Source organism: Oryctolagus cuniculus, chromosome 9 (assembly GCF_051225735.1).
Source record: "Oryctolagus cuniculus isolate XC-2025 breed Fujian yellow rabbit chromosome 9, ASM5122573v1, whole genome shotgun sequence".
Lineage (NCBI taxonomy): Eukaryota > Metazoa > Chordata > Mammalia > Lagomorpha > Leporidae > Oryctolagus > Oryctolagus cuniculus.
Genome location: NC_142875.1, coordinates 13,852,728 through 13,879,521, shown reverse-complemented (window position 1 = coordinate 13,879,521; position 26,794 = coordinate 13,852,728). Strand labels below are relative to the sequence as shown.

The following is a 26,794-nucleotide window of genomic DNA, read 5'->3' as shown; positions in this document are numbered from 1 at the left end:
CCTCTGCTCCCGTCTGCCCTGGCCCTCATCTCTCGTCTTCATACCTGCCCCACGCACGAACACGCTCCCCTGTGTGTTTCAGCATCACGTGTTCTGCCCGTTGCCATGGGGGATCTGTCCCCTCCCTCACCCAGCCCCCAGTGGTCTCATCTTGGATTCTTTCTTGTTGGGGGTCGTGGGCATGTCCCGCCTCTCTTTGGGGTCAGTGATCCGACAGCAGTGGACCTCAAACTTGAGCAAGCTTCGGGATCACTGCAGAGCTCGTGAGCACACGTCGCTGGGCCCCAGCCCCAGAGCTGCTGAAGCCAGGGGTTCGGGGCTGGACCTTTGAATCCGCGATTCCAACAAGCTCCTGGTTGTTGCTGCTGCTGCTAGTCTAGGCAGCAGGCTTTGAGAACCGCTGCGCCGCAAAATTCGAAGTAATCCTTAAATCCCTGCAGCCAGCCACGTGTTGCACGCAGCAGTGGCGATGGCTATTTGAAAAGCAGCTCAGCTGGAAACCAACACTGGCCGCTACGGCCAGTGCTGGAGAAGGTTGGCTTCCCCGCACCCAGGGATCTGTCATTCCAACAAGTTCCAAGGTGGCATCCACGCTGCTGGTCCAGGGGCCAGACTTTGCAAGGTGCACATGGGAATTGCAAGGTGCACGCGGGAACATGAATTGTCTGAATGGTCTCCACAAGGAAGCTGTGCATGCTGTCCTGGGCGGACGTGAACCCAGAAACTAGGCAGCATGCCAAAGCCTCCGCCATGGTTCCCCGCTGCTGGGCGGGGCTCTCCTATTTGCCACCTTGGGTTTTCATGATGTGCACAACCAGACCCTCCCATCACAATAAACAGAACCACAACTCCGTCTCAGGATCTCCCTTGCTGAGCCCTGGCCTGGTCCTCCCGCTGCACGCCCGCGCTGCCTCAGCTGGTGCCTTCCTGCCTGGTTCCCATCACGGGACTGGGGAATACTTCTGCCTCCCATGAGATGATCTTGCATTTTTGCCCACTTAAGAGAGTGTTTCAGATGCTGTTTTAGTCCTCGCCCTAAGGAGCAAAACACTCTGTCCTGGTCTCACTGGACTCCTGTTCCCAACACTCGCTGCCTTTCAGGTTGTGGGTGGAGATCATGAATAAGGGACTTTTCTCCCCAGGTAGACTTCCTCGTGGGAAGGGGTTGCCTCAAGGGCAACACGTGGAGCACGAGGGCCCTGGACGAAGACCCGGGACTGTCTCTCGGCTCTGCCATCTGCCAGTGGGGACCTTGGACAAACCTGCCTTTGTCCCAGAGAGCCCCAGAATCCACAGATGGTCCCCACTCCTCACAGGATGGCTGCAAGGGGTCATGGGAACCCTGCACAGAGCCCGGTGTGTGCCTGAGTGGAAGACTGTGCCATCTCAGCAGCCTCGGCACCTCGCGTGGTGCTCCCCACAGAGGGCAAACTCAATGTTTGTTGAGTGAGTTCTAGTCCAAAGAATCAGTTGCATCAGGGACCGGGTACAAGGTTCAGATTCCGAGGCTGCTAGTTCCACTCGCCCTTCCGAGATCGAGTAGCCTCCTTCAGCCCTGAGCGCCATGGACTTCAGCCATGTCCCCTGGGGCCTGCTGTCCTGGCTCCCACTGGGTTTGGCCAATGGGGAGCCCTGGGGAGATCAGGGAGAGGGAGGCAGAATCAAGGTATTTGTTTCTTGGGTGCTGTTCCCCACAAAGACACCTTGGACCAGCTGTGTCCTCAAGTAGCCGGCATGGTGCCCTGTAGCTGGCCCTGAATACCTGTCTCTCTCTCTCCCCTCACCCTGCCCCCTCCTGTCACTGCAGACCTGTGTCTAGCCATTGAGAAGCTGCTGTCTATGGGCCCCAACCCCACCCTTGCCTGAACGGGCTCGCTGTTTACAAATTCTCCTCTGCCAAGGGTGCCATGTTTCCTGACAGGCGTGCAGGGACGCCGTGCGCAGGGCGTGGGCTCCACGTGCTGCTGTCTCTCCTCATCACCAGACCGGAAGGAGTCCCAGTAGCCAGTGGAAGGGCAAAGATGGGCCGGGCATGCTGCTCTTTGAAAGGTGGGTGCAAACCAGGCTGTGGGTACAGCTTGAGTATCCCTGACCCGAAATGCCTGGGACTGGAAACGCTTCTGATTTCGGAGCTGTTGGATTTGGGAAATTTGCAGACTTTACCAGATGAGCATCCCTAATCTGAATCCCTACATGCTTTCAAGCCCCTGTTTGCACCAGGCTATTCCAAAGACCACATGGGAATGCTTATTAGGAAAAACGCATGGGTTACGAATATTTCCCCCCAAAATACTCTTATCTTTTAATTATCATTTAGCACTGCTGCTAACAATCTTTGAAAGCTGTACTTCCCCAGGAAGTTCGTGGCGCCCCCCTTGTATTATTCGAAGCCCGCATCTGCGGCAGCGGTGCTTCTTGCAGAACTACGTGCTGCTCTCCGAGACTTGAGGTTTTATGGCCAAAGCCAGGGCTGAGGCCCACACGGAGGCCTGCATGGATCTCGCCCTGCACCATCTGCGGAAAGGCAGGGAGGGCAGAAGACCCGGACCGCGCAGGGACGGCCGCCCCATCACCACGCCTTTCCCGCACTCCTCAGAACCGTGGTTCCCTGGGAGCGGCTGCAGCTGTCTGGGCTACTACACACACTTCTTTGCTGTAAGTAGCACCTAAGTGATAAAGGCGAGGTCTTGTTGGCTTCAGACAGACATGCTTAACAGAAAAGAGACCCAGTGTTTGGCGGGCTTCGGTCTTACTTTACTGATCATCACGCCCAGCACTGAGTGATGGAGACGGAAGTTCTCACCGTCGCCCTGCATCCAGTGCGTGGGAAGACAAGGGCCTCTGGAATCAAGAGGCTGAACCCGAGCTTGGCTTTACGCATGGAACTTAACGTCTGGGCTGCCATTCCTTCACCCAGGGCTGCTGCCAGCTTCTTGCAATTTGGTCAATAAGACTGAGCGTACGTGAACAAAATGCGGCTAATCACTTACAGCAGCCCCTAAAGACAACTAGGTAGGTCTTTCATCAGGCACTGATGGGTGTTCAGAGCAGAATGACTTACAATACAGGTAAGGATTCAGCATGGGAGACCTGGCACGGGGGGAGGTGGCCTCCCAGAAGAGACAGCCCCCTCCAGGGTCACTTACAGGGACCCAAAGCGGAAGGGCCCGATGGTGTCACCGTGGGAAGTCAGACTGTGGCAAGCCCCGGTGGTTTCACTGGAACTGCTTTGGAGAGAGCAACACGCGAGAACCATGGGGAGAAGCACCTGCTGCTCCCAAGAAAATAGCAAGCTGGGGCTGGGGGCGGGCTGGGGGCGGGGCATGGGCCCATGGTGGCGCCTGCCCAGGGACCACCTCTTCTGCTCTGTGTCCCTGTTCCCTTGGCCCTGCCTCATCAGCCGCCAGGACAATGGTGGCCGGCAGTTGCCTGGCTCACCCTCTCCATCTCCCTCCTCCTGGATTGGGGATGCTCGCTCCCAAGCCTTGCTGGTTGTCCTCTCCTGGTTAGGAAAACCCCTACTCCCCTGCTGCCGTCCAGGCCCCCCAGCATCAGGCCTGAGCCTCACCCTCCTGCACCCAGCAGTCCGGCCGCCTGGCTGGTGCCAGTTCTCTCTCCATGCCAGGCCCTTTCCTAACTCCATGCACAGGTGGCCCAGCCGCCCTTGGCCTCCCAAGCACTCACTCCCTGCTTGGATCTCTACAGACTCCATCACAGTCACCCCCGGCACAGTGAGTTGTTCTGGCTTCTGGGAAAAAAAAATCATGGAGCCCCACGTATCACACGATGCCTTTTTTTTTCCCCTCTCCCTCTCCCTCTCCCTCTCCCTCTCCCTCTCCCTCTCCCTCTCCCTCTCCCTCTCCCTCTCCCTCTCCCTCTCCCTCTCCCTCACAGGATCCACACCAGGCGTAATGGGGCTCATCTGCAGAGGGGAGTGGGAAAGAGGGAGGCGTGGGGGCCACTTCCATCCCACGCTTGGGCTGGCTTTTGTCCATGAAAGTAAACTTGGATGGAGAAGTGAAAAGTGCATTTCTTTCCTGAAACGGGCTCTTGCACCCTGACAGCCGCGTCCGCAGCAGAACTCGCTGGGGGCCTGTAACCCAGGCCCCCGTGTCGGAGCGGCTCTGGGGGACACTGTTTCTGGCCTGACCCCGACTTCTCTTTCTTTCGTGGATTCGGATGTTTTGCTACATTTCCCTCCCTCAAGTTCTCTGCTAGGCCACATGCCACTTTTCGTGCACACTAGACAAATGTGGGCTTTAGGGTGGGGCTCTGTTCCAGACAAAGCGAGCCCCTGGGGGCTGCCTGCTGGCACCTGGGGCCTTCCGTGGGGCTCACCTGCACACCTGTGTGTCACAGAAGCAGCTCCGACTTCCCCATGGAGACAGGATCTGGGAATCCTGACACCTCGACATACTGCCCAGAGGGCTCTTCAAAAATGTGCGGCAAATGAAATTGAACGGTAAGCTTATGTGGGTACCGCGAAATCTTGAAACTGTGCATAGGAGGAGTCTCCCAAAAGTTCACAGAGGGGTGCCCGTTGTGAAACAAGTTAAGCAGTCGCCTGGGAAAGCCCGCATTCCATATTGGAGTGTCTGCTGCGAGCTACTCCACTTCTTCTTCTTCTTCTTTGTTGTTGTTTTTTTTTGTTTTGTTTTTTGTTTTGTTTTTTTTTTTTTTTTTTTGACAGGCAGAGTGGACAGTGAGAGAGAGAGACAGAGAGAAAGGTCTTCCTTTTGCCATTGGTTCACCCCACAATGGCCGCTGCGGCCGGCGCACTGCGCTGATCCGAAGCCAGGAGCCAGGTGCTTCTCCTGGTCTCCCATGTGGTGCAGGGTCCAAGCACTTGGGCCATCCTCCACTGCACTCCTGAGCTACAGCAGAGAGCTGGACTGCAAGAGGAGCAACCGGGACAGAATTCGGCGCCACGACCAGGACTAGAACCCAGTGTGCCGGCGACACAGGCGGAGGATTAGCCTATTGAGCCACGGTGCCGGCTGCTACTCCACTTCTGATCTGGCTTCCTGCAGGCAGCAGGTGGTGACTCAAGCATCTGAGACCCTGCCACCCCCACGGCAGCCCAGGATGGAGCTCCCAGCTCCTGGCTTCATCCTGGCCCAGCCCTGGCTGTGGCAGGCATTTGGAGAGTGAACAGCAGGTGGAAGCGGTCTCTGTCTCTGTCTCCTCCCTCTCTCTGTCCCTCTGCCTTTCAAATAAATAAATAAATTTCTGCTACTGCCAAGGGAGTTACCAGCACTTCCAGCAGGAAAAGCCTAGAGGTATTGAGAAATGCAGGGGGAAAAAAAGGCACTAAAAAAAAGGCAAGGGCGTGGGCTTTCTTCCGTGACTCTGGGCTCACACCATTGTGCTGGGGACCTCACCCGTGTCCACACAGGCCACCAGGTGAAGGCTTGCCTGTGTCCTGTGGCCCCAGAATACCAGAGGATGGGACCCCTGAGAGGAGCTTCATCTCCCCCACCTGGGGCTTCCAGCCATCAGAGCAAACAGAGACACAGAGTGCCCACCCCAGCTGATGACGGCCACACGCCTTGCGATGGGTCCCTCTCAATTCCTGTTGCCAGCATCTGCCCTGTGGTTTTGGAGTTGTTCTCTCTGCTATATGAGGCACAGACTCCAGGCTTCTCCCTGGGTCTTCTAGGTCCAATCAGTCTATGCCTCCCCCTTTCTTTAAAACATCTTCCCCAGAGCCGGCGCTGTGGCGCGGTGAGCTAGGCTGCCATCTGCGGCACCAGCATCCCGTATCAGAGCATGGGTTTGAGTCCTGGCTGCTCCACTTCTGATCCAGCTCTCAGCTAATGTACCTGGGAAAGCAGTGGATAATGACTCAAGTGCTTGGGAGCTCCAGGCTCCAGTCTTGAGCCTGACCCAACCCCAGCCATTGTGGCCATCTGGGGAATGAACCAGCAGATGGAAAGCAATGCCAAAGGCACACAAATGCCGCTAAATTAAAAGGAACCCATATCCGGGCATCTGGGGGAGTTAATTTTGGAGGTAGCTAAGACAGAGACTCTGCCTTTTACACACAAAGATCTTTTGCTCTTACGTGGTAGATCATTAGTAGAAAACACGCTTTGAGAGCACACTGAGTGTGCAGCTGGTCTACAGAACTATGTATAGAATGATCCAACCATGCTGTGTAAATGCTACATCCCTCAATCCTGCAAGGAGCACATCTATAAAGAAAGATCTAGAAGCAGAAAGCTGGTAAAATGTTATGTGTATTTTAGATTTCATTAGACATTATCTGACAACTCTCCACACAAGTGTTAAGTAACTGATTGTGTTTCAGTTGCCACTGGCAATTTTGGAACATATAGACAGAATAGCTGGACTTAAATAAAAGTAGGAAAAGTTACACACTATATGGAGAACGATCTCCGGAAACTTGATCCACAGCTCCACAGTATAATAGCAACAGGAAGAACATATTGCTTTTTTCCAAATTAGTTTGAGGTAAATCATCTGTGCCTAGCTCCTCATGCTGGATGGCTCTAAACCTGCGCTCCAAAGTCAGACTCCATGACAGCCTGGCGGGAGAGGGGGCTCTGGAGAGTTTCCGGTGCAGACCCCCTGGAGGGTCTAGCCCTTCCTCCTTCCTTGCTCCTCTCTGTGGGAGACCCCGCCCCTCTTGCCCTCGGCTGCGGCACTTTCCAATGCACAGACTCTCCCTTAACACTGCGCTGCTGCCGGTAGTAGCTGTAAACCAGGGGACAGAGTTACAAAACAGTGACCCCCGGTTCTGTGTGTTGCAATCCCAGTTTTATGAGGCAATACTGCTAACTCATCTCCTAATAACACTGCTCTCACTCCTTCACTGTCATCGCAGAAGAATGTGCAGATGTTCTTCGGACTCACCCTTGTTTCGATTTCCTTATCAGCTCACCTGGGACACCCACCCGCCGTCCCTCCCGCAAAGGGGCGGCATCAAGATGCAGCCGCGGCCAGCCGAGAGCCTCTTCCACCCCGAGACACGGGACACAGCTGGCTGGGGAGTCCCAGCCTCCGGGGCACCCTCGTGGCTGTCCCTCTCGCTGGAGCACTTTCCCAGGATCCCGCCCCGGGTAGCAATTGAACAAAGCCCTCTATGTGTTCTCTGTACTTCATGATTCAGGAACTCAAAGAGCCGTAGGAAAATTCTTAATCAAATAATCCAAGTGAATAGAAAACTGAATAATTCCACCCAGGACATTCAGAGAGGTGGGAAGGGGCCATGCAAAAATTTAGCATGAAGATAGTGAAGAAGACGACAATACCAGTCACTGCTCCCGCTATACTCAAAGTGCTGATGGGCTTATGCACCTGGCCCCCGAGGACCCACATTTCTTGCAAGCAGGGATTATTTCATACCTTCACACGGTAAATAAACACCTACATAAATAAATGGCGTAGGTCCACCCCTCCTGGTCTTAGCTGGACCACTTTGATCCATCACTCCCTTTCATTTCCCTCTTCCCTACCTTTTCAAGACAGTATCTACAGTCGACTTTCAAAATCTATCAATGAATGTACCCATCATGGACTTGGACTCCTGTGGACCGGCCAGAGGCCAGACTGTACTAGATCTTCCTATGATCTAACTTCCAGGCACAATAATAACATTCGGACATGGGAAAAAGTCAAGAACAAGAGTCCCGTCATTTACATCCACAGAGCTGTGGTTCTCAGAGTGTGGTTCCGAGACCAGCAACATTAGGATCACTGGGCACCTTGTCCACACGTGCATCCTTGACCCTATCCCAGACGTGCTGAGTCAGAGAGAGGCTCCAGCAGTCTGCGGGAATAAGCCCCATTCAGCACGCTGAGGTTGGAAAGCGGCCAACTTAGAGCGACACCAGCTGATGGAAGCCCATGGTATAAGTTTTCTCTCTTCTCTCTGCTGGCTAGGAGATGAGAGCGGTCCCAAAGTCACACTTCTAGGTCAAAGCCCCCACCCCACCCCCACTGCATGCAGTGAGCTCAGCTTCCGGCTATACCTCAAGCTAGCAGCAGGAACACCAGCCTTCCCGACACAACAGCACTGTGCTTTGGTTGACCCAAGAGCTTCCAGGAAGAGGACAGAATGTGGAGGGATTCTGAGTGCTCACATGCGAGGCTCCTTCGCAGCAGCCCACTCTTTTATACTCGGGCAAGCACCTGACGGGGCAGAATCCATCAGAATCACACACAAGTCCAGCCAGGAGGCCGAGAGCTCGGGGGACAGGGACCTCATTAAGAGTCCTGCATTACGCAAACTAATTTCTCAGACCAACCCAGAGGCCTTGGCGGAGGGAGGCAGGAGCCTGCTTCCTAGAGCTGTGGCTTCCTACCTGATGCTCAGATAGGTGGCACACGACAGAACAGGATCTGTGGTCGTCCAAGGCCGAAGCAAGAGACACAAATTGTGAGTGTGGCAAATCCAGGGCGTCTCTTGCTAAGCTTTCAGATGAGGGAGTGGGTGAGGTTAGAGGAAAGAGAACAGGTGTAAAATGCATTAGTGGCTGTTTTGTTCCTCCCCTCTCTGAGGCTCGTCCCCAGCCTACTGAGAAGTTGTCAGCCACCCAGAGACCTAAGTGAAGCGCACGATTCTTGGGGAAACAGCCTCTCTCCACCCAGGCCCTGAGGACAGAGGAGCAGGGAGACACCCGGCGGCGATGCTCAGCACACCGGCTTGTGCGCCAGCTCCGGCCCGCCACTTGCTTAGGTCCCAAGCTAAGAATGGTTTTTACAAGTTTAAATGACTGAAAAAAAAACATGCTTAAGACCGTTTTGCGAGAACTATATAGTGCTGAAATGTCAGTGCCCATAAATAAGGTTTTACTGGAACAGCGCTGCCCACTTGTTTACCTGCCATCCGTGGCTGCCTTCCCTCTCCAGGCTCAGGGCTGAGAAGGTGCCACAGCGACCACAGGTGTCCCCTAGCTGGCCTTTTCCAGGCAAGGCTGCTGGCCCGTGCTCTCACACAGAGGCTCTGTGGTCCAGGATCCCAACCAAGGCACTGCAGCCAGGCTGACCAGGCTCTGCCGCGCCCAGAGCCTCTACCTGTCCTGTTTGTTATTTGGGGGTTCTCGCTGCTTATGTTGCGAAGTCTAATAAACACCACAAACGCCAGAGTTCAAAGTCTCATCACGTCCCACGCTTTCCTGGTCAGTTGAGGCTGCTGCCCTGGGTTCCCAGAAAGAGGGAATGTTCATCATAGTCACACAGCAGCTCACGGCCCAGGCCACTCCTGCCTTCCTGTCTCATGTCCCAAGTGTCGCCTGTAGCCCTCAGGGGATCTGAAACAAGGCTGGCATCATCCAAAGGCTAAAAGACCTGTTCTCCAGAGGGGAGGTCACTGCTACTTTTTTTTTCTTTCAAATAAAATTAAAATCATCATTTTTTCACTTTCTAACTCTCCTTGAAATCAAAGCAGTGTCTGAATGTTTCCTTGCTGTTCACATGCTATGACAAACTCAGTTGCCAACAACAAATAAATTAAGACCGCGTAAGGACCGACTCGCGGAGTGGTGCACCCCCATTCATCCAGAGCTACACTGGGGAAGCTCTGTCCTCACTCACCGGTGACCAGGCTGCCACTCTGGACAAGCACCCCAACTTGAGTCATCTATTAGAAACGCTAAGTGCAGGACACAGAATTCCAGCTCCACACAGCTGCTGCCCAGGTATTTGGTACCTAAAGACCAACACAGATCCTTCCGAAAAGCTCCCAGAAAAGCTATGCAGCCAATGGGGTGTGCAGGGCGGGGCCCAGAGCTCCAGGCTGACCTCTGTTGGGCCCCGAGCCTGGAGGAAGGTTTACAGGGTCTTTGTGCAACGGGCACACTTAGCTGCAATTCAAAGTCCAATGCGCGAACCACTCACTGCTCCTACAGGAGCTGTCTCCTGGTGGAATAGGAGGGACCTTGAGAGCCCCTGGGACCGCGGCACCTGGCCACCAGGACAGGTAGGCAGCAGGTCCACCTCTAGGGTGCTCTCTGTCATTTCTGTCTGTTGGCTGAGGAAGCGGAGGGCCCCCGAGAGCTTGGTTTATTGATGCAAGATCAGGGACCTGGGGTACAACTGCAGGCAGCCCAGGCTCCGAATCCGTTCTGTCGGCCACAGCTGCCACTCCGCCCCAGGGCTGGGCTCCTCCTTGGCTTGAATGGGGGGGGGGGGGCTGCCCCTCCTGTAAGGGGGAGGAGCCTGGGCTGATCCCTCGCAGGAGTCCGCACTAATTCAGGAGCAGCGGCTTGAGGTCCAGCCGCCCCTAGCTGTTTCCCTGACTGTACCCGTCGAGAAACCTTTACCCAACTTGCTGCCTCCTCCTAAAGCCCCCGATCAGGGTAGGGGGCAGAAGCTCCCGGGCGGAAGGACACAGGCTTTGGCCCAATTCCTCCTGCACCAGGTTTCATTCTGGGGCGCCCACGGAAGGGCGGAGGTGCTGTGACTCTGCCTCCCCTGCAGCCCGACCCAGGCCAGCAGGGTGGGAACCCAGCAGGAGGGCAAGTCCAGGGTTTTGCCTCGCTCTCTCAGTCTCCGCCCCCCCGCATCCCATCGAAGCGCGCGCACAGCAGACAGGAGCCCCCTCTGACTCGCCCGGGGCCGGCGCATGAACCTGCAACCTCTGGGTGGCAGCTTCCTCTCGCGTGCCCCGCCCGCGGTGCCATCCCTCCCGCTCCCAGCGAGCGCAGGTGGCCTCCTGAGCCCGGCGCCCCGCAGCACCCAGATGACGCCCCTACGGCCCCACCGCTGTGTTGCCGATTCCCGGTGACCCGCCCGGCATGGCCCGGCGCACGTACCCATGGTGGCTGCTCCTAGGGCTCCCCGCGACTGGCAAGCAGGAGCCTGGCTCCTCTGACTTTGTTTCCAAGCCCTGCCCAGCCAGCTACCTGTGCAGCTGGAGGTGTGCAAGGCGGGGCTGACCGGGGCTCCACCCTCGGAGGAGGTGGCAGGACAGCAGGGAGCAGTTAGCGTCCCTTGAGTCCCGGCAGGTGCGCACCAGGCCATGCTGGGGTTCCAGGACCCCGCGGTGTGGCCCAGGGCCTTCGTGTGTGTGTGGGGAGACCCCGGACCAGGTATCCCCCCAGCCCACCCCCATCCCTGCTGAGCACATCAGTCACCCAGAGGGGCTTGTAAAAATGCAAATGCAAATTCCCAGGCCTGGCCCCAAGATGGGCTGACTCAGTAGGTGGGGATGAGGTCTGAGAATTTGATTTCTAACAATCTCTGGAGATACTGATCCCTGCTGGCTTCCACTGCCTGTCTGTGTAGAGGGCAAACGGTCCGGAACCCCAGGCACTTGCCAGTGTATCTGTGTAGATGACATGGCAGGGGTGGGGTGCGCTTTTTTCTGCCAAGGGCCATTTGGATATCTATCATGTTATTTATGAGCCATACAAAATTATCAAGTTAAAAATTAGCCTGCTAGAGATTGATTGGATTTCAAGCCCGCCTGCAGTTGCCTTGGCACGGCCAGACCAAACGAACTGGGTCCACAGCAGGCAGGGCTGTGGTTCCCCTTCACTGCTCGAGTTTGAACTGCTGCAAACACTCCTGGGGGGGCTGTGCATTTCCTTTCTTTAAGTATAGAGAACCAGGGGCAGGGGCAGACGTGTGCTGCAGTGTGAGACCCCACTCCGATGCCCACGTCCCACATGGAGCATCTGTCTCTGCTTCCATTCCAGTCCCCTGCTAATGTGCCTGGGAAGGAGCAGAGATGGCCCAGGTGCTTGGGCCCCTGCACCCACCTGGGAGACCCAGACGGAGTTCCCAGCTCCCGGCTTTTTCCTGGCCCACCTCTGTATGCTGCAGGCATTTGGGGAATGAACCAACAGATGGAAGACCCCTGACGCTCTGCCTTTTAAATAAAAAATGAAACTAACTAAATAAAAATTAAAAGAAACAAGAACAACAAAACCAAAGCTAACATACCATAGTGATGCTGTCCAGCTCATTTTCCTGGTTTCTAGTCTGACTTGAGGAAGACTGCTCTGTGCATACGGACAGGAACATTACAAAGAGAAATACGGTGAGTTTCCACGACCTGTTTCAAAAAATGGTGGTTTGTAAAATGGGGATCATAATCCAAAAATAGATTGGGGGTGTACATGTTGAAATTATTATCTGTAAGGGGGTTAGTACAGTTGATACTCAATATATTTTGTTCTCTTCCTATGTTTCTCCTTCATTCATGTGACCACCATAGGCCAGGAAAGGAGAAGCAATGTGCTACACGCTGAGTCTACAGTAAAGGACAAAGCAAAAATCTCCGTCCATATGTGGCAATGATACAAATAACCAGGACTTCAATGACAGAAGTTACAGGGTGCTGACTTTCCTCAGGAGACAGGTGAACGACACCTTTAAAAGCTTAAAATCAGTATAGAATGTGGACTACAAAACTAATTTATCTCTCTCTTTTGTTAAAGATTTATTTATTTGAAAGGCAGAGCTACAGAGAGAGGGAGAGACAGACAGCGAGATCTTCCGTCTTCTGGTTCACTTCCCGAATGGCTGCCATGGCTGGGTCTGGGTCAGGCTGAAACCAGGAGCCATGAGCTTCTCCTGGGTCTCCCACGTGGGTGCAGGGGCCCAAATATCTGAGCCATCTTCCACTGCTTTTCCCAGGCCATTAGCAGGGTGTTGGATCAGAAGTGGAGCAGCCAGGACATGAACCAGCATTCAAATGGGATGCCGGCATCGCAGGAGGCACCTTTACCTGCTATGCCACAATGCCGACCCCAAATTCACCTTCTGTTAGTAAGAAATAAGACCAGATTGTAAGCTGGAGGAACTAAGAAGCATTATCCGCCTTATTCACAGCTATGGCCTCAGTACTTTACACAGAGCCTAAGCACAGGTAGAAACTGAATAAGTTTAATGAATAAGTGAATTAGGGAGCAAAGAATGGATGCACCAACTCAGAGAACAGAAAGAAATTATCGATTACAAAACACATGATGGTGAATTTTACATCCCAAAATTGAACTGTCAAGTTACGCTAAGTGCATTAAGGGCAGTCACGTGGCTGTGCGGCCAGCACACTTCCAGAACTTTCCACCTCTGCTTCTCAAGCTAAAACTCTGCCCCATCACACACGCACCCCATCCCCTCCCTGGCCCTCACCTTTGACTTCCTCTCCAAAAATCTGACAGTTCCAGGGCAGCTGGTGAGGCCCTCCTTCCTCTCACATGCTTCAGGTTCACAGACTCACACAGTGCCTGTCCCCGCAGCTGCCTTCTTTCACTTAGCACGGCGTCCTCGGGGTCCATCCGCGAGGTAGCGAGGTCAGAACGGAGACACGCAGAGGAAGAGACCACGTGAGGGCGGACCAGCTCTGTGGACCACGAGCAGCCGGGCTGGCCCTTAGACTGGCAGAACGCTCCGGAGGGCTGGACGGGGCGTCCCCCACTGTGCCATTTCTTGGCAGGAGGCGAGTGGGGAGGGCAGGTCTGGGAGCTTCTGGGGCTTCCACCCCACCTGAGAACACTGCCAGCTTTGTCTTCAGGAAGTCTTGTGTTAGTGGAAACCATTGTGGGAGAAGCAAACACGGTGACAAGAGGAGCTCAGTGTTAGCAGTGAGAGTCATTCAACCCAGGCCCTTCATTATTTTCTGCTTACCGAAGCACTTGGATGGCACTAAGGACTCAACAGTAGTCTGTTTTAGGAAGAGCACCGTCTGGAAAAGTGGCTTGTTTATCACCTGGGGCGGCGGTAGCGGCCATCAAATGACCTTCACCTCCATGTATGGAGAGACCAAATAGAACACAATTGTTATTCTCCACTAAGGTTAGAATAGCACCGGCAGGGTGGCATAGCGGGTTAAACCACTGCCTGTGACACTGGCATCCCACTCATGTGGACACCAGTTCAAATCCCAGCTGTTCACTTCTGATCCAGCTCCCTGCTAAAGCGCCCGGGGAAAGCAATGGAAGACAGTCCAGGTGCTTGTGCCCCCACGCCCATGTGGGAGATGGGAGGCACGGAGGATGCTCCTGGCTTCAGCCTGGGCCAGCCCTGGCTGCTGTGGCCATCTGGGAAGTGAACCAATGGATGGAAGATCACTCTCTCTCTGCCTCTCCCTCTTCCTCTGTGATTCTGCATTTCAAATCAATAGCACTTGAGAGGGAGCTAAAAAGAGTGACATGATGTGTCAGTAGCACCCACTGTCCCCTTAATGGGCAACAGGTGCTCAAACTTTGAAGATCAGAAATGTCACTGCTTCAGAAAGAGTTAGAAAAATATATTTGGAAAAATGTCTTCCGCTTAATTCATATAAAGGGCCTGAGACATCAAAGTGAAAAAAAGCAAACAGGGACCCTTGTGATTTCCAGGGTGCTTGTTTCACTTCATCTCTGTAAAAAAACTGAATAAACTCATTAACGAGTGCTCCGAGAAATCATCTCAGATTGCCAGGCCTTAGAATGATGATGCCTCTTGCGTGACTGGCGGAGGTGCCAATAGTATTACAATTTTTCATCTGCTGTAAGAAATACCGACATAGAGTCTTGTCTCATTATTGACTTCAAGTTTAACTACAACACCAGCATTTGTCAAAGTATGTGCATCTGACAACCTGCAGCTCTAGACATTTAACATAAATTAAGTGATGGAGACGGGGGAGGCTACTGCAAATAAATATACGTTTTTCACATCTTATTTACTCATGTGCTTCCACTTTCGTCTTCTAGCATTAAAAAAGATGTGTCATCTCTGGCCAAGATTTAGAAAACTCAGTATTTTTATAATCTATCACTCACTTGTCTTTCAGATTTCATACAGTGCCGCTCAAATCTACGCTCACTAACTGACTCAGCTGTTATCAATAAATAAAACAGGAAGCATATTTTTTGAGGAGAAGTATTAGCTCCCATTGGTGTTACTGGATAACAAGTTAGCACACACTTAATGGATTTAAACAACATCCAGTTCTGGAGGTCAGAAGCCCGGCAAGGATTTTAAGGGCCACATCCAAGGTGCTGGCCAAGCGGGTTCCTTCTGCAGGCCCTGGGCTGAGTCCCTGCCCTGGCCTTGTTCGGCTTCCAGAGGCGCCTGTCCCGTCTCCCACCCTCTCCTCATCTTCAAAGCCAGCAGTGTGGGCAGGAGTTTGGCTCAGTGGTTAAGAGGCCTCTTAAGATACCCAGAGCCCACGAGCAAGGAAGTGCCTGCGTTCCAGTTCTGCTTCTGCCTCCAATTCCAGCTCCTTGCTAGTCAAAGCCAGTAGCTGGGTCCCTGCCACCCACGTGAGAGACCTGGGCTGAGTTCCTAGCACACGTTTCCTCTCTCCTCTCCTCTCCTCTCCTCTCCTCTCCTCTCCTCTCCTCTCCTCTCCTCTCCTCTCCTCCCTCCTCCCTCCTCTCCTCTCTCCTCTCTCCTCCCTCCTCCCTCCTCCTCTCCTCTCCTCTCCTCTCCTCTCCTCTCCTCTCCTCTCCTCTCCTCTCTCCTCTCCCCTCTCCCCTCTCCTCTCTCCTCTCCTCTCCTCTCCTCTCCTCTCCTCTCCTCTCCTCTCCTCTCCTCTCCTCTCCTCTCCTCTCCTCTCCTCTCCTCTCCTCTCCTCTCTCCCCTCTCCCCTCTCCCCTCTCCCCTCTCCTCTCTCCTCTCTCCTCTCTCTCCTTCTCAAAACCAGAAACCAGCTGTATAATGTCATCCAATCTCTCCCAACCTCTGCTAACTTCTGCCTTTGTTTTATCTTCCCCGGCTCTGACTTCCTGCCTCTTCCTCTTCTTAGAGGCCCTGTGATCACATTAAACCAACTGGGGTCCAGGACAATCTTCCCATCTCACGATTTGAAACTCCACCACACCTGCAAAGCTCTGCTTGCAATGGAAGGCAACCCAGCCCCAGGTTCTGGGGCACCTTTGCCAGGGGACCTTGTGCTGTCCGCCCCGGGCCCAAGTCCTCTAAGTGAGACTCCACAGAGAGCACTCAGCAAAAGCCCACATCCAGCTTCTTGTGATAATGTTATCATTAGTTTCAATTCAAAGTTAAAATTTAAAAATAAATAAATAAATAAATAAGACCCAACCGCCACCACACAGTGCAGAGCAGCCGAGAGTGAAAGGGCGCGGTAGCAGTGCAGTCCCCGGGCCTTCTCATCGTGGTAAAAGCCGTGTAACTTCGACTGTATCATCTTAACCGTTTCCGAATGTCCAGTGCAGTAGTGCTAATATCTGCACACTGTGGTGCGACCAAGTGGGAGAATGTCTCCATCCTGCAAAATCGAAACTCTTGTACCCACTAAACAATTCCCATCCCTCCTTCCAGCCCCAGGCAGCCACCCTTCTACTTTGCATTCTTAGGAGCCCAGCAATTTTGTACACCTTAGATGAGTGGAATCAAGTGTTTGTCTTTTTTTCTGATCGCTTTATTTCCTGCTGTATGATGTCCTCAAGATCAACAGCCCTGTAGCATGTGACAGGATTTCTTCCCACTTAAAGCTGTTTTGATTCATTCATTTTTTTTTTTTTTTGACTTACTGAAAAGAAGGGAGAGCAAGAGAGCGAGCAAGAGAGAGAGAGAGAGAGAAGAGAGGAGAGAGGAGAGAGGACAGAGGGGAGAGGGGAGAGAGGAGACAGAAATCTCTCATTCACTGGCTCACCTCAAGTGTCCACAACAGCTGGAAGTCCATCTGGGTCTCCCGTATGGGTGCAGAGGCCAAGAACTTGGGTCACCACCTGCCGCCTCCTGGGGTATACATAAGCAGGAAACTCGAATCAGGAGCTGGGGCTCAAATCCAGGCAATCCAACATGAGGTACGTTCCATGAGATGTCTTAGCCACTGCATCAAATGCTGACTCCCTTCCTTTTTAAAGACTGAATAATACTGCATTGTACGTATGCATCATATTTTTTGACAAAGCCTGATTGGCAGCAAAGCCCAGGAGGCTGGGTTGAAGCAGAGGCAGGACTTGACCCAGGCACTCTGATACGGAACGTGGGTAACCGCAGCAGGTGGATTCACTTGCTGCACCACCCATCTGCTCCTGAATGCATTTCTTCCTGATGGCTCCAGCGTTACACTCCGGTGCGCACCAAGGAGAACTCGGAATCGGGGAGGGTATGGAATCGGGTCTCCTCCTCCAGCTGGGGCAGAGATAGGGGTGTGGAGGTTGTGATGTGTCGACAGTCATGGCCACGTGGATCCCCTTTTTAACACTCGACCGGTTATTCCATTTGGGGCACATAAAACTGATATATTGTGTTTTATCTTTTTAAATAATATTTTCCATTCTGATAAATATACGCCTTCACAGTACGCTGACGATCATTCAACCCCTCCGTCACGTCATCTGTCACACGGACCTCTTTCTTCCAGGGGGCTCTCCTTTTTGTCCCTGTCAGGGTTAATAGCTCCGTGGGTCTGGGGCGCAGCTGTTGTCCCGAGCTCTCTGCTGGATCTCCAGCTAGCATTACAGGTACAGCAGTGGCCTGCGCTCACCTAAAGGAGGCACTTGGTGTTTGGATCTCGGTTAACCACAATTCACTGAACGCATGCAAAGTGAACCTGGGGAACAGGGGACTGGAGTGCCTTCATTTTGCTCTCGCCTGTGGGTAGAATTCCCCACTGACGTTCAGTATCCTTCAGAACTGTGAAGACTTGGCCTTCTGTCTTCCCGCGCCAGCGTGGTGGTGAGTTTCATCCCCGTCTGTTAATTCTCCCGCTGGGAACGGTCTGCTCTTACACTGCTCGTCCTCACATGGATGAGTCTCCATGGAGGTCTCCCACCTCTCGTTTTCTTGACAACTTTTCACTGGGAGGCATTTTTAATCTGGGGGGGTTTTCTTCTGTTATTTATTTTCTCTCCTCTCCTCTCCTCTCCTCTCCTCTCCTCTCCTCTCCTCTCCTCTGCTCTCCTCTTCTTTTCTTTTGACAGGCAGAGTGGACAGTGAGAGACAGAGACAGAGAGAAAGGTCTTCCTTTGCTGCTGGTTCACCCTCCAATGGCCGCCGCGGCCGGCACGCTGTGGCTGGCGCACCGCGCTGATCTGATGGCAGGAGCCAGGTGCTTTTCCTGGTCTCCCATGGGGTGCAGGGCCCAAGCACCTGGGCCATCCTCCACTGCACTCCCTGGCCACAGCAGAGAGCTGGCCTAGAAGAGGGGCAACCGGGACAGAATCCGGCGCCCCGACCCGGACTAGAACCCGGTGTGCCGGCGCCGCAAGGCAGAGGATTAGCCTAGTGAGCCGCGGCGCCGGTCTTCTGTTATGTCTTATCTCACCTCCTCCCTCCATTTTTTGGCTCCTTTTCTCAAAAACCTGTAGTCAGATGTTGGCCTCCTGGATTGTTCCTCTCTTTCCTCTCACATCACACTTTGTCTCTTGGCATTAGGGGAGACTTCCTTATCTTTATTTTTCATCCCTTGAGTTTCTTTTTTGCAAAGAATATTTTAAATTTCTTTTAAAAATTAATTAATTTGGCCGGTGCCGCGGCTCACTAGGCTAATCCTCCGCCTAGCGGCGCCGGCACACCGGGTTCTAGTCCTGGTCGGGGTGCCAGATTCTGTCCCGGTTACCCCTCTTCCAGGCCAGCCCTCTGCTGTGGCCAGGGAGTGCAGTGGAGGATGGCCCAAGTGCTTGGGCCCTGCACCCCATGGAGACCAGGAAAAGCACCTGGCTCCTGGCTCCTGCCATCGGATCAGCGCGGTGCGCCGGCCGCAGCGTGCCAGCCGCGGCGGCCATTGGAGGGTGAACCAACGGCAAAGGAAGAGCTTTCTCTCTGTCTCTCTCTCTCTCACTGTCCACTCTGCCTGTCAAAAAAAAAAAAAATTTGAAGGGCAGAGTCACAGAGAGAGAGGGAGAGACAGGGAGAGAGAGATCCTTCATTCTCTGGTTCATTCCCCAAATAGACACAACGGCCAGGGTTGGGTCAGGCTAAAGCCAGGAGCCTGGAGCTCCATCCGGGTCTCCTACATAGGTGGCAGGGGCCCAGACACTTGGGCCATCTTCTACTGCTTTCCCAGGTGCGTTAGCAGGGAGATGGATCATAAGTGGAACAGCCGGGACTCGAACTGGCACCCATATGGGATGCTGGTATCACAGGCGGCAGCTTAACCCACTGAGCCACATCACTGGGTCCCATAGATTTAGTTTCTAAGAGCTCTTTCTTGGTTTCTTTAAAGAGAAAATGTTTCCTCAGAGTTATCTGAGGATACGAGTGTTTTCCTCCAGGGCCGTCTTTGTCCTCCCGAGGTCGTCTCTGTTAGTGTTGGATTTTTCTCCTAAGTTGGGTGAGATCTTTAACATTTCTCCCTTTAAGAAAGAAAGGAAGACGGAGATTTTTCTAGGTGGCTGGCAGGGCCTCCCCTGCACCCAGCAGGCAGATCTGCTCCCTGAGTGGTCACTGAATGAGCAGGGCCAGTGTCACGGGGGCTCAGGCGGACCGCAGAGCCGAGTGCGCACATCTCCACCCATTCAGGGCTGCAGGTTGGTGGCTTCCCATCAGCCCTGGTGGGAGTTTCTAGAGCACAGAAATGGACAAACGCTACTCATCAGGCCTTCCCCCTTCTTCAGAGGGCTCGTTGTCAAATGCTTGCCAGCACATCACTGGTAAGGAGGGTTCACAGACAGATGCCACTTTAGGAATACGTGGGTGGCATTACAACTCCCACTTTCCTAATGACCAATAATCAAGAATGGTTTTCGCATGCCTGACAGTCATTGGTGAATCTTCTCTGAGGACTGTCTATTCAAATCTTCTTTCCTTTGCCAATGCGGTGTTGCTCTGCCTACTGAGTTGTGACAGTTCTGTACATGTTCTGAATACAAGTGCTTTATTAGACTATGATTTGGAAGTATGTTCCCTGATTCTGTTGCTTGTCCTTTAATTCTTCACAGGCACTTCTAAAACAAGTGTTAAATTTTGATGAAGCCCAATTCATCAGTTCTCTTAATAGATCACACTTTTTTTGTCATGGCAAAGGAAACTTTTCTTCGCTAAGATCATGAACACCTGGTCCTTGGTGTTCGTTCAGAAGCCTTGTGTAGTTCTTGCATTTGGGTCTGTGCTCAATTTTGAGTTACCTTTAGGGTTTGGTGTGAGGTAAAGGTAAAGTTTACTGTCTGCATATAATGCGTATCCCCAACAGCATTTGTTGAAAAGAGTTCTTTCGCCGGCGCCGCGGCTCACTAGGCTAATCCTCCGCCTTGAGGTGCCAGCACACCGGGTTCTAGTCCCGGTTGGGGCGCCGGATTCTGTCCCGGTTGCCCCTCTTCCAGGCCAGCTCTCTGCTGTGGCCCGGGAGTGCAGTGGAGGATGGCCCAAGTGCTTGGGCCCTGCACCCCATGGGAGACCAGGAGAAGCACCTGGCTCCTGGCTCCTGCCATGGGATCAGCACGGTGCGCCAGCCGCAGTGTGATGGCCGTGGCGGCCATTGGAGGGTGAACCAATGGCAAAGGAAGACCTTTCTCTCTGTCTCTCTCTCTCACTGTCCACTCTGCCTGTCAAAAAAAAAAAAAAAGTTCTTTCTCTCAATGGATTGTTTAGAAATTTTGTTTTTTAAAAAAATCAAACGTCTGGACTTTTTCCCTGTCCCGTTGCCCTGTCTGTCTGTGTGCTAACACCACACTCTCCCAGTTACTGTAGCTTTGCAGTTCATTTTGCAGACCAGCTGTGTGGCTCCCCCAGTGTGGTTCTCCATTTTCAGGTTGCTTTGGCTCGCTCGGCCCTTTGTTTTCCCTACAAAGTTTAGGGTCAGCAGAGTGAGGGTGGGCAAGCACTTCGTTATGGACGTCAGGAATAGCTTCTACACATCAGATACCTCAAGACCACAGGCTTTCTGCTTCCTTCAACTGGAAGCAGCATCTATTACTCCTGCTAAATTCTCCAAGTGCCCCTACAGCCTTTATTTGGCATCATTCTGTAATACCTGCTCACATTATAACCACGTCCATTTATTTCTTTGAAAAAGAAAACCTAGGGTAAACAATACGAGCCTCAGAGGGTACACAGCACTCAGAACTGCAGGATGAATCGGCTTCTCGCAGGTGTGATCTATGAACCAGGCAGGGACAAAACCGCGTGCAGTAGGAAAAATGAAATTAGCAGAAACAAGGTTGTAAATGAGTAATGGTGATAGGCGGCATTGTTTTGTTACAAGGTTCACTACACACGTGCCTGCCTCATGACTACATAAGCCCCGAATCACAAAATTATTTATAAAATACATTTTTAAACATATGTTCTTTAAAAAAAACCCGTCCTTCCAAAACACCAATGTGCTTGATTTAACACGTGTGTGATAACAAGCTGCATCACACTGACCACTCAGCCTTTGGCTGACTAATCTGTGGTTTGAAAGGAACAGGGAGTAGGTTGTCCTTTCTTCTCCTACCACATCATCACTTTCAGGATCAGCCACTGGCTGACACAGGGAACTGTCACGAGGAAGAAGGGATCAGATCCTTGGTTGGCTACGTTTCTTAGAACAGCATCAGGCCTCTTGCTGTTCTCAGCAGGTTCTCATTGGGAGGGAAGCACGGCCTTTCTTTGTGACTCACCCAGCCCCAGACGTGGACTTGCTTGCCGTGTCCTCACAGCCTCACCAATCCCACCCGCCAGGAGTCCACGCGGATTCTGTGCTCGTGGGGTGTCATGAATGCTGCACGCCAGTGAGACAGCAAGGGACAGCAGAGCACACGAGTGTTGGCGTTACAGCGTCTCATCAGACTTCACCTAAAAACACACGTTCAAAGATGAATTATTAAGAATTTCACAATGGTGACAACAGAGCATTAAGTAACACACAAGGTCCTTCCTGGCGGACTACACAGGTTTGATGTCCAGAGGGCCAGCTCTGGTTTCATTTCCTTACACCAAGTATAAAAAGTGCCTGATGGTTGACGGTTTGGATTAAATTCTTTTACCCCCGGTCAGCCCTAACCTTTGCTGACATTACATCGCTGTGGTAACACGCTGGACATCGCGCGTTTGGGAGGCAGACAGAACTGCCTGGGATCTCAGCTTTGTCGCTGATTTTGTGTGGAATTGGACAACTGACTTAGCCTTTCTTACCTCAATTTCCTCAAATGTAAAAACACAGGGGATGATACCAGTATGTGCTCAGATATAATCCGGGAACAGCTGTAGGGATTAGTGGTTTAATACATGATATGTCTGGTTCTAGGACTGGCACAGCACGCAGAATTGCTTAGAAAAGAAGAGGGAGAACAACTTGCATCAGCCTATGACCTGCTCTCTCAGAGTCATTCCAGAGGAGCCGGCATGAGAGACATGGCGTGGGATGGGGAGACTGGAAAACCTGGGGCTGATTCCACCCTAATCAAGCAACAACTTGGGGCACCCCTTCACTCTTCATGGATGGGTCCCTAGCCAGGAAAGAGTAAGAAACTATGCGGAGGTTTTCATGAAACCTCATCATACATACATACATATATATATACACACACACACACATAATATATATACACATATATACACACATATACATAGACACATATTTACATATGTGTATATATGAAAAATAAAATGCAGATATAACAAAATGTTAGTCACAAACTATTTATTTATTATTTATTTGTTTATTTGAAAGGCAAGGTGACAGAGAGGGAGAGATCTTCCATCTGCTGGTTCACTTCCCAGGTGTTTGCAACAGCCAGGGCTGGGTAAGGCTGAATCCAGGAGCCAGAAACTCCATCCTGGTTTCCCACATGGATGGCAAGGGAAGAAGTACTTGGGCCATCTTCCACCACCTCCCCAGGCTCATCAGCAGGGAGCTGGATTAGAAGCAGAGAGGCCAGGACTTGAACCAGTGTTATGCTATGCAATGCTGGTGTCACAAGCAGCAGCCTGACTCACGGGGCCACACACTGGTCCCCAGATATCAGTCACTTTTTAAGAGACACAAATTTGTTGAGTTGCAACAGGAGATTATTTAAAAGAAGCTGGAATTAATAGAGAAACTGTCCAATCTGTGTTTTCAATCTTAATCACTTTGTTTTAGGGTGGGTCTCTTGTAAAAAGCATAGCAGTTGAGGGGCTGACACTGTGGCATAGTAGGCTAAGCAGTGCCAGCATCCCATATGGGTGCCAGTTCGCATCCCAGCTGCTCCTCTTCTGATCCAGCTCCTTGCTATGGCCTGGGACAGGGAAGATGGCCCAAGTGCTGTGGCCCCTGCATCCATGTGGGAGACCCAGAAGATTTGCAGCCATTTGGGAGTGAACGAATGGATGGAAGCTCTTTCTCTCTGTCTCTCCCTCACTTTGTCTGTAGCTCTACCTCTCAAATAAATAAATAAAATCTTAAAAAAAAAAAGCATAGCATTTGAAATTTGCATTGTGGGCTAACCTGAAACTTTTTAAAAAATATGTGAGTTGAGTTCATTTACAGATATTTGATTTTAGTTTTATCATATTATATTATTGTATATCTTATGGTTTCATAGTTTTAAGACAGTTTTTAATTAATTGGTCATTTTCTTATTTTTAAAAAAGATTTATTTATTTATTTTTAAAGAAGATATTTATTTATTTATTTATTTTTAAAAGGATTTATATGAGAGGCAGAGTTACAGAGAGAGAGGGAGAGACAGAAAGAAAGAAGACTTCCATCCCGCTGGTTCACTCCTCAAATGGCCACAATGGCTGGAGCTGGGCTGATCTGAGGCCAGGAGCCAGCAGCTTCCTCCAGGACTCCCACATAGGTGCAGGGCCCAAGCACTTGGGCCATCTTCCACTGCTTTCCCAGGAGCACTAGCAGGGAGCTGGGTTGTAAGACTGGCGCTTCAGGCAAAGGGTTAACCTATTATGCCATAGCACCAGCCCCAATTTTCTTGTATTTTAACAATTTTTTTAATAAAAGATTTATCTATTTATTTGAAAGGCAGAGTTATAGTGAGGCAGAGGCAGAGGCAGAGGCAGAGAGAGAGAGAGAGAGAGAGAGAGAGAGAATCTTCCATCTGCCAGTTCTCTCCCCAGATGGCTACAACGGCCATAGCTGGGCCAGTCTGAAGCCAGGAGCCAGCAGCCCCTTCCAGGTCTCCCATGTGGGTGCAGGGCCCAAGCACTTGGGCCATCTTCCACTGCTTTTCCAGGCCATAAGCAGAGAGCTCGATCAGAAGTGGAGCAGCTGGGTTCCAAACTGGTGCCTATATGGGATACTGACACTGCAGGTGGAGGCTTTACCTGCTATGCCACAGCGCCGGCCCCCTTACCAGCTTTTTTGAGATATAATTTATGTGTCATAAATTTGCCCACAGTAAGCACGCAGTTTGATGAGTGTTCTTTGTATTTTAGGGAGCTCAGTTTTTCTTGACAGTTAGGGAGCAAGATCTATACTTTTGAACCAGTGGTTACTTTATATTAAAATCTGATATAATATCCTTAGTCATCTACTTTAGATATTATCTCCCACTCTGGGAAATGATAGCATTAAAATGTCTCTCTTCCTCTTGTATTCCTTTCCTCGCGCTTATCGCCCCGTGTGCTGGAGTTCTCTCTCCTTAGTGTCTGTCCTGTGTGGACTCGTGAGCTGATCGTTCTGTTACTCCATCTGTCAGCTGTTAAGTGGCGTCGACTCCCAGCTGCCAGAGAGGAGGCGGTCGGCAAAGGTGCTCCACTCTCCACTGAGGGGCTTCTTCACTCGTGTCGTTTCTAACTTCTCAATGCACAGAACATTCCCCTGTGGCTGCCACTTTTTCTTTCTTGCCTTTGTTTTAGTCTCCGTTTCACTCTTGAATACAATCAGCTCTCACCGTCGGTCCTTTTGCCACCACTTCCCAGCTGTGTGTTGGCAAGTGCATTTCGTTCATTTATGGATACTAAGAAAAGGGCTCCTGGGAACAACAATCCCTAAAAAAATATGCCACTAGCCAGATAAACTGTGTCACTTTGCTAGGGACAAAATGAAACGATAAAGCGCATTTTCCCTTTAAATTTCAGCCTGTGACTAGGGGAGAAATATGCCTCCCATCGTCTGAAGGCGTTACTGATCTCTGAGAAGGTCTTCTGGAACAAGTGTTAGAGTGTTGCATCACTTGGGATTCTACTCTGACTATCCTACAGACAAGCAACAGGACTGACACGATACGCCAGTGAGTTTTACTCTTGATTTCACGGAGCTGATAAGTCCGGAGAAAATGGAGTTATCTGTAAGGAAGTCCTATCTCTACAAGAGACCAAATAATAGGCATTTCCGTTGTGCAGAAGATTCTGTCCTGAGATCCTAACCAGTGACCGCCAGTGAGAACAGAGTGGATCCACAGAGATTGGATAAGATGAACTCTCCGTACCTCCAGCTAGCTGGCCACTGATGTTTGCTGCCTGCAGCCAGTGCAGTGGGAAATTCCCTTTTCCGTCATACAAACGCTATCTCTAAACTCAGTAGCTAGAAAAGCTACCATCCCTCCTGAAGGGTCAGCCCTATGCGATCAGCAAAAGCAAGTGCACACTTTTTTTTTTTTTTTTTTTAAAGATATCTTTTCCCTGCTCTGAATGTAAAAGTAACATGTTTTCACTACAAAGGTTCTGGGAAAATTCTGAAAAAAAAAATCAAGAAAGAAACCACAGATATCTAACATGAATATTCTTTTGTACCTTCTTGCAGACTCTTCTTCACACATAAATTCACACACTTAGCCACATTAGATCACATCATGTATGCTGCTTTATAACCTATTGTTACTCTACCTTGTTTAACATTTTCTTCCGTGTCAGCAAGTAGTTTCAAAACCCTTCTTTAAAATGTGACTGCAAGAGCTTCACTGGGAAGAGGTACCCCACTTAATCTGTTTCCTTGCAGTCAGACCTTGAGGTTGGCCTCTAGTCTGGGGCTACTTCAACAGCACTGCAATAAACATCCTGGAACAGAGATAGCCGTGTGCCTCTCCTCTGATCTCTGCAGTGTCAATTCCTAGAAACTGGAATTTCCTGGTCAAAGTCTATAAAAACAACCTGAAACTCTCTTAGTGCCCATTGCCATACGACTTCCATAACTCTTTGCTCTCATCCACAGCACGTGAAGGCACGAGACAAAAGCACTTGACAGCAGAAACCATCACGTCCCCACACGGAGACTGCCCGGTGTCACGCCTGCTGCCCAGGCTCTGCTTCCGGGACCGCTGGGAGCTCCTGCTGACGGGGACCGCCTGCACGGCACTTTCTGGGCCATTGGCCGGTGGTCCACCACGCACAGGTGGGAGCACCAGGCGCCGAGTAAGGACCCCTCTGAGCAAGTGCTGCTCTGGCCCATTGGCCGGCTTTGTCCTTTATCCTCCTGGCCCTGCCATCTGATCTTGTCTCTCTAACCCTCTCTGTCTTGTCTCTGTAAACAGGGCAAACTGTCTTTCCGACTTCTTGTAAGAGAAGGAGAGAGGCTGGCCAGTTGCGCACTGGGTTAATCCTCCACCTGCGGTGCCAGCATCCCATATGGGCACTGGGTTCTAGTCCTGGCTGCTCCACTTCTGATCTAGCTCTCTGCTATTTTCTGGGAAAGCAGTAGAAGATGGCCCAAGCCTTTGGGTCCTTGCACCTATGTGGGAGACCCAGAAGAAGCTCCTGGCTCCTGGCTTTAGATAGGCCTATCTCTTGCTGTTGCAGCCATTTGGGGAGTGAACCAGCGGAGGGAGGACCTTTCTCTCTGTCTCTCACACCGTCTGTTAACTCTGCCTGTCAAATAAATAAGTAAAATCTTTAAAAATAAAAAAGAGAAGGAGAGACAATATCTGCTCCATGAGAGGCATATAACAAGGGCTATGTAGCTACTCCTTTTTAAAAAGTCAGTGTTAATAGTTGAATGACTCTGGCCTATTTGGAAACACAAGTGTCGAATCTAAATTAAGGTGAGCCACAGTTCTCAGAGGAC

At 51.5% G+C, this 26,794-nt stretch overlaps 1 protein-coding gene and 1 long non-coding RNA gene across 3 annotated transcripts in view; one reads left to right on the top strand and one right to left on the bottom strand.

Annotated features, from left to right (window-relative positions):
• Nucleotides 1-10,802, bottom strand: part of SLC15A1 (solute carrier family 15 member 1) — a 41,296-nt gene extending 30,494 nt beyond the window's left edge. Inside the window, 1 exon segment of one of the 2 annotated variants that reach the window (NM_001082337.1) lies at nt 10,779-10,802. In NM_001082337.1, coding sequence (NP_001075806.1) covers nt 10,779-10,782 — 4 coding nt within the window. In that variant the 5' untranslated portion in view covers nt 10,783-10,802. 2 annotated transcript variants of the gene reach the window in all.
• On the top strand, nt 2,988-4,469 carry LOC149124512 (uncharacterized). The gene is made up of 3 exons (XR_016212738.1): nt 2,988-3,068; nt 3,650-3,731; nt 4,360-4,469. It is a non-coding gene; the product is annotated as an uncharacterized LOC149124512 (long non-coding RNA).
• Nucleotides 10,803-26,794: the final 15,992 nt, after the last annotated feature.